Source organism: Micromesistius poutassou (genome assembly GCF_964030765.1).
Source record: "Micromesistius poutassou genome assembly, chromosome: 6".
NCBI lineage: Eukaryota > Metazoa > Chordata > Actinopteri > Gadiformes > Gadidae > Micromesistius > Micromesistius poutassou.
In genome coordinates this window covers 18,978,178-18,989,106 of record NC_140276.1, presented here as the reverse complement: position 1 = coordinate 18,989,106, position 10,929 = coordinate 18,978,178, and the positions used below count along the sequence as shown (strand labels likewise).

Genomic DNA, 10,929 nt, shown 5'->3' with positions numbered 1-10,929 from the left:
AATTGAGAAACGGCTTTAGTTAATGTTGTGTTGATTGATGACCGTTTGCACCATTGCACGATCGTAATTCATTTGAGAACGAGAACGAGGGAGGAGCTGAGTCTGACCGACTTGGCTGAGAACGTGCATTCGCGATTCGCGATTCGAGCCGAGTCTGACCGACTCAGTGACTGAGAATCATGATTCACCGCTACCGAAAATGCGAATGAACGAACGAACGAATGAACGACTCTTCATGGCGAACTGACCGACGCGAACTGATTCTTTCAAACAAATGATAAAATCCACCACTATCCGACTGCTGAAGTGTATGACTCACCTGTTGCTGTTGTCGTGCGGTAAACGAGGGGCGTTCAAGGACCGTCGGAAAGTAGAATATTATTATTTATATATTTATATATATATAAAATTATATTCGGGGCTAATTAAATAATATCCGGGGCTTTAGCCCTGAATAAAACAGCCTAGTGACGCCACTGTGCAACACTGCTTATGATCCCAGTGTGTTTATTTAGCTTAAATGGAACATAAATGGAAAACTTTATAATGGAATGGATTTTGCCAAGTTGGACCCATAATGTCCGCCTAGGTTTTTTTCTGTACAGTACACTACTTGGGGACGTAGAAATCCCCCTTCCAACCCCATTTCTGGGCGATAGCTCAAATAATGACGTCACAGTTCAATTTCAATAAATGCTAAGCTAAGTGCTAATGCTTAAATTCCCTCGCAAGTCGACGTCAAAGGGAGACAGGTACTTGAATCCTAGCATTCTCATAAAGGACACCTCCTTAATATGTGTAAAAGTTTGGTGTGGATATCTCATTACATGACGTCAGTGTCAATTGTAAAAAAAAAAAAAAAAAAAACTACTATGGTGTAATGCGCAACTTTGCCGGCAGATGGCACAAATATAACACACAAACGGTATCTTATATCAAAGCAGTGCGTCTGTGTCTTTTGGTGCGTTCAAATAACTGGGAATTATGGGGAAAACATTTTCGCGACGTTGGAAAGTTCTCGTGAACGACACCTCGTGACGCTCTGATGATTCTACTTCCGTTCGGCAACTGGGGCCAGATTTTGATAACAGTTGATGACGTATGGTTTACTCGTGACGCGCATGAACATGGCAGAACATGAATGTTTTACTAATAGAAAATAATCAACCATCATATCACATATTTTACTATTGATTGACGTTGTAATAGTCTGCTGACATCGACTTTGCTCAGTTTTAAACATTGTGTACTGGTAAACCAGCTCTAGATAAGGGCAAGTGTAGCCTTGCATACAATGCATACAAACGAATCACGGTCGTGCAATGGTGCAAACGATCATCAATCAACACGACAAATACAACATTAACCTTTCACCACAATCAGCGAACAAAGGGTGACTCAACAGTGACACTGGGCAGGACTTACGTAGGTCCCGCCCAGTCACCGGTCGCTATATCTTTCCATTTGAATAAAGGCACTCAAAAATTCTGACAAAATGTTAATTCCTATTTTTAGTGTTATAACCTTTTCAAATTGAATTGAGGATTTCATTGTCACTTTGCATATTAAAATACACTTTGAATAACGTTTTTTAAAATTACATTAAATTGCATAATGAATTGCAAATTGCAAAATGCATTGCCATTTGAATTTTGCTACATATATGCTTCCATACGTCTAGGCTCCTGTAGTATGTGTATGGTATGTGTCTCAACGTGGAAAACCTCCATCCAGCAAAAACCGCCGCTCCCGTTAACTTGTGTTAGTTTACGGGCCAGTCTTTGCCTCTTCCATATTTAATTTGAGGAATAGAAGGCATAGGCGGTCACATATGAGTTTTACATCAATCAATCAACCTTTATTTTCCCTCGAGAGACACTGAGGTTTCCCTCACTTACAGTGACGAGCAAAACCAGGGATCAAACCAGGGATTCGTTTTTCTTCCCGAAAAGCATGAGGCGAATTGGTAAATGCGACCACCTTGTGGACGACGTTGTGATCAAATTTTACCTTGAGAAAAGAGATTATTTTTTCTTAAGCAGCATATTCATTTTTATATAATATATAATGTTTGATATACAGGCCTATGTATATTTTATTATTTGTTCCATCTAAAGCAGTGTAGTGAAGTAATTTATTAAATTTGATGGATGCCTTGGATGCCTTATACACAACTGTACACAAAAAACATTCTAAACCTTTTATAGAAATAAGCGTGCATAACTAATTGTGTAATTTATTTAAAAGTAGAAAATAAAGCAATATGTACAGCAGAATTATGTCACAAATCATTGTTTACATCTTAAAAAAAAAAAAAAAAGTAAAACTGCCTGGTGTGGACACCGTGCCATTTCATGCGCACTGCACCTGTCTTGGGTTATCTCTCCTCATACCCCCCTTTGTGTCTGTGCTCATTTACCTGTATACCCCCCTTTCTGTGTATTTATCCTTCTTTGCCTCACCGTTTTTGTTGGTCTCCCTCCCTATAATCTGTCCATCCCTCTGGTCTCACTGTCCCAATTGGTCTGTCTCTCTCGCTCCTTCCCTTACTAAAAGACCAAACCAACAGGGTCGTTGAGGAGGGCTCCACTAGAGGTTTCCGTCGACCACCCTCTTGAACAGGGTGCGTCTCTGCTGAGCAGTCATGTTCTCGCTGCTCTCCAGGAGGTTGGCCACGATCAGCGTCTTCTGGACCGTGGCCGCCCTCACCCACAGTCGGCCGTTCATCCCCAGCACCAGCTCACACGGGTACAGCTTCTCCAGGTCCTTCACAATCTCATTCTGGGGGGCCAGCAGTCTGGGGAAGGAGGGTGGATAGAGGGAGAGAGAGACGTAAAGAGGGAGAGGGAAGGGAGAGAAAGGTAGTGATGAAGAGGGGGGGAGAAATTATGGGGAGAGAGAGGAAGGCAGGTGGGGGAAAGTGAGCAAACGTGCACATGGTGTGGTCAGTTCACATGACACATGTCAAACACACGTTTGACATATTTAAGGGCGGAAATGTACCCGATAGTGACATCACACATGGGAGTGTCCATACAAATGTATGATGACTAGAAAGATCAACCCACCAGCCTACCCAGGTGACTGTTCCAACTTGTAGGTGGATCTGTCCATATTTCCTCTATTCATACATGATCTGTGTGGACAACTTGCGACATTGCAAATGGGTAGACTTTGAACTGGCTCGTAGTGGTTTGTCAACATCCCACCTGGGTTTAAATAGGGGCCCTTTAACAGTAGGTATGCTTGAAACAAAATTGAATAGAGTGTAACAGTGACCGCCCCCTTTTTGAACAGCTCTGGTTCCGGAAGTAAATTTCCAATTCATTTTCACCGTCGACTTTTCGTAAAATCCTTATATAAAGAGTTTTAAGCCTGGAACCAACCATCGTTCATCATGGTAGTTGTGACCATTAAACATTTGATTCGGGGCAAAAAATAATTTTGCACATTATTTTTGTGAACGAGTGAAGGAACTCCTCATCCCATAAACCATTGCGAACCTTTTTGCAATGGTTACACCCCAATAGTTCAGCGCGTTTCTTGCATCTTATAACCTTTGACATGATTATATTGTTTAGAAAGTTGTGTCACATATTCTGTGTGTGTGTGCATTTATAGGGTTTCATATAATGTATAGCGTTGTCATCGACATGGTATGTTCCTTCCGTGCTGACTGCAGTCACGGCGTAATAACGTTACTTGTTTTTAATACATGCGAATTCAGTCTTGTTATTCCAGTTATGTATCCATTCAACATTATATATTCCTTTGCCTTTACACTACCCAAATTACTAAAAAGCACTGCTAGTGCTATATATATATATATATATATACACACACACAGGTATTTTTACTTTTATTTTATATTCTATATCAACATATTTTTCATGTACAGCTCATTTCCTCTACAGCTCTAACCACAACTCAAACTTTCCATAAATATAAATCATGGTTGCTGCGGTAAGTGATTGAGTTCAGTGGAAATAGCAGCATTCACTTTCACGGGTGCAGTAAACGTTTCCTGGTAACGGCGAGCTCCACCAATCAAAGATGTTGTTCAGTTCATCTTTGCAACTCACCGAGTGGTTAGTGGTGTTGGTTGATGTTCCAAATCAAGTATTGTAGCGAAATACAGTTTCTGTCATGTTTTATTTCCCATTGAAACGGAAAGCGGACCGGAACCGGAAAATGAAATCGGGCTGTTTGGTTGTAGTCTTTTTGCTCGGTTCTCCGCATCAACAGTAGGGCTAGAACCGAGCGAAAAGACTACAACCAGCCCCTCTTAGCGTTTCCAACTCGGTGAGTTGCACATTTCTGAAAAGGAACGTTTAGGGTTGTTTTAAGGACAGGTTTGTGAATGCCCGTAGCCAGCCATTCTGAAGCAGGCAGGGCGATTTGAAATGAGCCAAATACCCGAGACAGGACCAATAGTCAAAATTTCGGTGTCAACCACTCTATTTCATCCTAGACAAACCAGAAAGGGGGCTCAATGTTCAAAATACCGGAATTGTCCTTTAAGGCTTCAAATCAAAATCTCTACGATGAAAATGAAAGGGATTTTTACTTCCGGAACCACACTGTTGCGCTCTATTTGGCTTGTTTACTTAAGCTGTTGAATGCAGCTCTTGCAAAATGGTAAAATACAGTCACTGATTTGTGGGCTGAGACGTGGAGAACAATAGATGCACTCATCCATATGGTACTGTTGGCCAATTGCAGGCAGTGGTGTATTGGAGAGTGTGTGGGAAAAGTTAAACTACTTGATCTGAGTACCCTGCACACACTGCAGATACATAGAAAAGTGAATGGGAGGCGAGTGCCACACTCAAGGCCACGCTGGGGGCGAGGCCGTGAGGCTTCCCAGAAACCTATTGTATAACGCTGCATTGTGTGTAGATGGCAAAGCAACATCTCAGCAGTGGTTTATTTAGTGAGTGAGGGTTAAAGGTCCCATGACATGCCACCAGGTGTGGTGTGATTAGCCGTTACAAGCCGTTTTGGAAATCTGCCCCTTATGACATCACAGGTGGGCGTGTCCACCTAGATGTGTGACGGATAGATGAGCACCGTTTGCTACAGTCCACTGGGTAGGCTGATAGACTGATCTGTCCAGCACACATCTCGGTGGACACGCTCACTTGTGATGTCATAAGGGGCAGATTTCCAAAACGGCTTGTAACGGCTAATCACACCACACCTGGTGGCATGTCATGGGACCTTTAAGGCCAAAGTATACTTTCCGACTCCGTAATCAGATTATTATAGCATTCGCAGTTCTCCGGCAGGATGTCGGATACACAATGCAATTCGCCGCCTGATCAATCTTATATGTTGACTACTAACCATGTAAATACCACGCAAATCTTATTTTGTGTTTTATTGGTCCTTAATGTGCAAAGTAAACAAGATATAAAGTAAATAAGGTGCAAAGTCAAACCGGGAAGTGATTCCGGAAATCATTTTGTTAGTGGACCAATCACAGCCCTCACCGTCTCTGTCCGTCAGACGGCGACGGATAGTTTAAAAACATTGGATGCGTATGTAGAGCTACGGACGAGGCTCTCCGTGTCTACATTCAGCACTTTGCGGAGGAGTATAACTGTAACCCAGCCTTTGGGCTTCCTGGACCCCGATATCCCGAACGTGTTTATGCAGCGCATTTATTTGACAACATTGCTTTTTATAGCGCGCCTACACAACGGTGGTACTAAAAAAAAAAATGGGGTAATTAGTAATCAACCGATATTATTGGCTGATATTTGCGTTTTTTAATTTGCCGTTTTTTATTTATTTATTATTTTAATCTGCATCGACCCTAAAAAAAAATCCATATTGGTCAATCCCTAGTAACCATGAGATAAAACGCCCCCCCCCCCCCCCCACTTCCTAAAACTCTCAGCCCAAAACACATTTCTTAAACTAATGCACTTTCCAGCACCCAACGTGACGCAGCAGCGCCTTACAGGGGGGGGGGCTGTCTCAGGGGGCTGTACCTGCGCACTAGTCCAAGGGACACCTTGAAGAGGAGGCCCCCGGCCCCGAACACCCCCAGGCCGTTGGCCCGTCCCGAGCTGTCGATGCACACCAGCTCCGGCTCCATGTCCTTGTTGGCTATGAGGAACTGAGCATAGACCAGGTCCCCCACCTTGGGAGGTCACCACACACACACACACACACACACACACACAGTTTGTCTCGATACAAGTGCTTTACACTCTTCCTATATTTTGGATTTACAAGATTTTACACTTTGACTGGCTCATGTTAATCATGATAAACCCTTTCGAAAAAGTCAATGAGATGTTTTGCCATATTCTTATAACTAGTAATAGTCATACCAACCTGCACATTTGGCCTGTTCCTCTTGGTCGCACCCTCGAACGCCAGGTAGGAGAGGGAAGCTTGCTCGCTCCCCCCCACATCCACCTTAAAGACATCCCCCGACTTGGTCGTTACGATGCCAATCACACTCTCTCCTTTGACTGGAACGTACTGTCGGAGAGAAAGATCCATTTCCTTTAGTTAGGGCCAACAGAACAAGCAATATGTTGTGGTTACCGTCTGCTTAACACTCATTCCGCTCCTCAAAGACTCATTGATGGTCAAACCTCTAACCTGTGCTGACACAGAGGTTAGATGTTCAAGGATACATAGATATAAGACAGTTACCATAACCATGTTCCATAATGATTTTCGAAAAGGAGAACAATACGGACATTATGTGATATGATTTATTTGCTTTTTACTCATAAAGCAACCATTTACTTAAAAAGTATCTTATGATGCGGCTACAGTACTGTAAGCAAGTAAATAACCAAGTGAACTATGCATCTAAAGACCAATCATATATCTAGATGTAATCATTTCATTATCTTGCAGTTCACCCGTCTCTGTTGAGAATCCACCCAGTACAGGTTAGGGTTTTTATGCCGCAGAACTCCACTTTTGCAGACAACAACATCGTCTCCATTCCGCCGCAGTCCGGGACCACAGATTATCTTCTCGTCTTTCAGAGTATCGGTCAACGATATTGTATCAGTTTTAATAAAAGTGAACACATCTCCTGGTAATAGCACTGCACCAACTTTAATTTTTAAGCACGATTCCATGGCGTTGCTCTCGTACGTTTGCCATGTGTGGTACAGACATCGGGGACAGCAATAACTGTAACACATGAAAATGAAGTAAAATCACACAAGTAATGCAGCGTCCCCTACAGCATAGGAATGGAAACAGTGGTCCGAAAACGAGAGGGTTTGTTGGAGGACATCTTCAGATGGGCCGGATGTCGTCCGATTTTTAACTCGCACTTAAATAAAAGTTACTTATTTTACGTTTTGAATAACTACACTACAAAAAATTAAAACGAGGAAAAGGATAAGGTTTACTTAAATCCCAATGATTACAGTTACAATACACTGAACTGGTCTATTGCTTCAATGAGGTAACACAATGAAAAAAAAAATACACAATGCATATTGCAAATAACGAGGACTGTAAGTTACACCCACTACACCCTTCTTTCTAAAAGGCGTATCCGGGGGTGTTCTTATTTTATCTTTTTCTCTATCTATTTTATTTGCAGTAGCTACTACAACGAATCTAAATAACTGTGAAGAATAAGATATGGTGTTCAATAAGCATTTAATACGCTGAATTTTCTTAAATATTTTTAGAGTATAACTAATTGTGGACAGATTATCAAAACAAACAAAGATATTTTCAAATAATTGTTATTGTAAAAGTATTGTTTTATTGTTTATTATTGTATGTAAAATCAAATTATCAAATTATTATTTTCAGAATTATTCTTTACTCTATGAAGATAAATATAAATTACTAGCACCATCACACATGGACGTTTCTGGCTTTTGCAGTGTTTAGGCCTACCTATCTGTGGGCAATAACACTAAATGTACTGCACATAATGAATAATGTACATTTTTTCAATGTCAATACTGTCAGGAATCACTCGTTCGTTTTAGTATAGAGTAATTCAGTTACTAACTCAGTTACTTTTTCTTTTCTTTTTTTTTACCAACATTTGACATCAGATATCTCAACCTATTGTATAACTTACATACCATACAGAGCAGAACCAAAGCAGGTGGAGGCTTGGGTGTTGGGTGGGCGAAATTCTGCTCAGCACACTTAACTTCGCGAAGTGTGTGTTTGAGATGGACGGTCTTAAATTGACCGCCTATCAGCGTATGTGCTTTTAATAGGACCGCGTTAGCAGTCAGCTGATAGGGGCGCTACTTTAAGTAGCTCCAAAGTCGGAGGAACACGACAAATTACAGTAGGCCTAGTTCAAACAGTTTGAAAAAGTCTGGGAACAAGACTGCCAAAAAAAGTAGTTCAAAAAGTCTCTGTCAAGCCACTGTAGAAAGTAGAGCCACACTCTACTTTCAAGCCACACACACACACACACACACACACACACACACACACACACACACACACACACACCCAGCCTTGTTTATTTTTTTTTAAATTAAATTAACGGTTTAATGCACTTACCATTTGACACACACATGTTTTTTTGCCCCCCAATAGTTATTATGCCGCCAGAACGTATAAATATTGCTAACTTTAATATCAATGCTAAGCGAGGTAGGTTAAGTTTTAATCGATTATCAACGTAACAATACCAACATGTGCCACTACAGTATGAAAAATTACACAAATTATACACTTCCATTTAAAAAGTTAAGTCTGCCTCTCAGACCACTGTAGCTATCAGAGCAACGGACAACAATGGCGGAGGAAAAGCATGCCAACAACTGTATAAAAAAGGTAATAAAATAAACAACAGAAGCAGTTTGAAAGGGGTCATTATTTTTATTATGAATTTGATTTTGATGAAGAGTAGCCTAGAACTGTCTGTATAAACAATGTTTTGTTCTCATTTACCCATCTCACCAGCCAGTCCCACAGGCAACGTGATGCTTTTCGCTACTTTGGAAACACCACATATTTGTTTAAACGAATGAAACATGATGATAAAGAGAAAAAGGTGGTTTCATATTTGGCAATGCCTCCGATTCACTTGGACGTGAAACTTTCTTTCAGGGAGCAGTATGTGAACTCATTAATGTAATCATAGAAGAGACAGAAAAACAGAAGAAAGCAAAAAAGAACGTTAAATCATCACCTATGTAAATGACTCAGTAATAACTCAGTAATTATCAATCAATTGTCCCATGTTTGGTGGTAGCAGTTATACAGGTGGCTGGATATGTACAGAGATATAGTGCTATTTTCTTGTTTGTACTGCACAAATAATTGTGTGCACTTTGTTTATTAACTTGTGTTCATGTTGGCACATTGAATTTACAATAATAAAAACAGTATTTTTGCTAATTGCCTTTAAAAACGGTGTTTTAAAAATACATGTTATTAAGTAATTGACAGTGGGAAGCATATTGCTTGCTACATGTCATACCTGACACTTTTTATTGTCAACCTTCTTTCAAAGGTTTAACAAATCAAGACACTTGTTGTGGTGTACTGGATTGAGCACTCGGTGCTCAACTGTGTTGGACTGTCACTATTGCTAGGTTCTGGGATCGACGGCGTTGGTCTGGTGGTTGTGTGTGTTTTGAGCACCAGTAAAAGATCAGCTCGTACTGCATCCTTGCCTCTGTGTGTTTCTATTATATGCTTAAGTAACCCACGAGTAATATTAGTACAACAATAACCAGCATTACATAAAGCTACAACATGGTGTCAGAAGACGGAGTTACAGAGTAAGTCGGGGACGGTATGAAAAACGAGTTGACTGCGGAAGATTATCAGGCAGCTAACAAGTGCTAGTGCGCGCGAACATGGAGCAGTTTAAGCCACCGCCACCGCTGATGCTCACCGGCAATATCGCAGAGAATTGGCGCAGATGGGAGCAACGTTTTCGGCTGTATACGGTCACTTCAGGTGCGGGTGACAAAGACGAGGAGGTTAGAATAGCCATTCTACTTCACACTGTCGGCGAGGAGGCCCTGGAAGTGTATAATACGCTTACCATTCCCCAAGAAGGAGACGAACCAACGATGGAGGAAGTGCTGGTAGCATTCAGGGACTACTGCAGCCCACAAAAGAACGTAGTTTTCGAACGCTATCAGTTTTGGTCACACGATGTCAGCAGGAATATCGGTGGACAGATTTATCACGGAGCTGCGTCAAAAAAGCAAAGACTGTGAGTTTGGCAGAAATGAAGATGACATGATCAGGGATAAATTAGTGTTTAGCATAAATGACACTCGTCTGAAAGAGAGACTGTTACGTGGTAATGCGCTCCCTTTGCGTAGAGCCATAGAAACATGTAGATCTGCAGAGCTCGCCAAGACACAAATACAAGCAATGCAAGCGTCACCGGTTGTCCATGACACCGCAGTGGATGCATTGAGGGAAACAGGAAGGCAAACACGTACGGCCAGCTGGAACAAGTACAAACCAAGCCACAATAAGCAGGTAACAAGTGTCTGCCGTAACTGTGGAAACACGCATGAGCCCCGTCAATGCCCAGCTTATGGAGCTGTGTGTCACAAATGTGGAAAAAACTGCCATTTCTCAAAGGTGTGCAGGGTTAGCTCTCTCTACATTGGCATGATTGAAAATGGGAACAAGAAGAAAGCAGATCACCAAGCAAAAGGCACTGTATGGCACGAAACAGCTACAATCAGAGGCGTGGCAATTGATTTCAAGCCGATGCAAATGTGCTTCCCATGCACGTGTACCGGCAGTTACCAGGTCCCATTCAGTTGAGGCCTACAGAGACTGTGCTAATAGCTTTTGGTGGAGCACGCCTACCAGCGGAAGGCGTTACATCTTTAGACTGCAGGACCTCCAAAAGTGAAGCTGTGCTGAACTTTCATGTGAGTAGCCGAGCAGACAAGCCTATTCTGGGCGGAGAGGCATGTGAGGAGCTGC

At 41.8% G+C, this 10,929-nt stretch overlaps 1 protein-coding gene across 1 annotated transcript; it reads right to left on the bottom strand.

The window, feature by feature from the left end:
* Positions 1–2,222: 2,222 nt before the first annotated feature.
* On the bottom strand, positions 2,223–7,130 carry exosc3 (exosome component 3). The gene is made up of 4 exons (XM_084469458.1): positions 6,888–7,130; positions 6,346–6,495; positions 5,997–6,148; positions 2,223–2,797 (listed from the first exon to the last, which is right to left on the bottom strand). The coding sequence occupies exons 1-4, from the start codon at positions 7,110–7,112 to the stop codon at positions 2,590–2,592; spliced, it is 735 nt and encodes a 244-aa protein (XP_084325584.1). The 5' UTR covers positions 7,113–7,130; the 3' UTR covers positions 2,223–2,589.
* Between the last annotated feature and the right edge of the window lie 3,799 nt (positions 7,131–10,929).

Bases quoted from the DNA above. Each gene is read 5' to 3' on its own strand.
- exosc3 (XM_084469458.1), bottom strand. From the start codon at position 7,112: ATGGAATCGTGCTTAAAAATTAAAGTTGGTGCAGTGCTATTACCAGGA. The intron at 6,149-6,345 runs GTTGGTATGACT...TGACCTCCCAAG, and splicing joins GGAACAGGCCAAATGTGCAG to GTGGGGGACCTGGTCTATGC. The intron at 2,798-5,996 runs GTACAGCCCCCT...CTCCTTCCCCAG, and splicing joins TCCCTTGGACTAGTGCGCAG to ACTGCTGGCCCCCCAGAATG.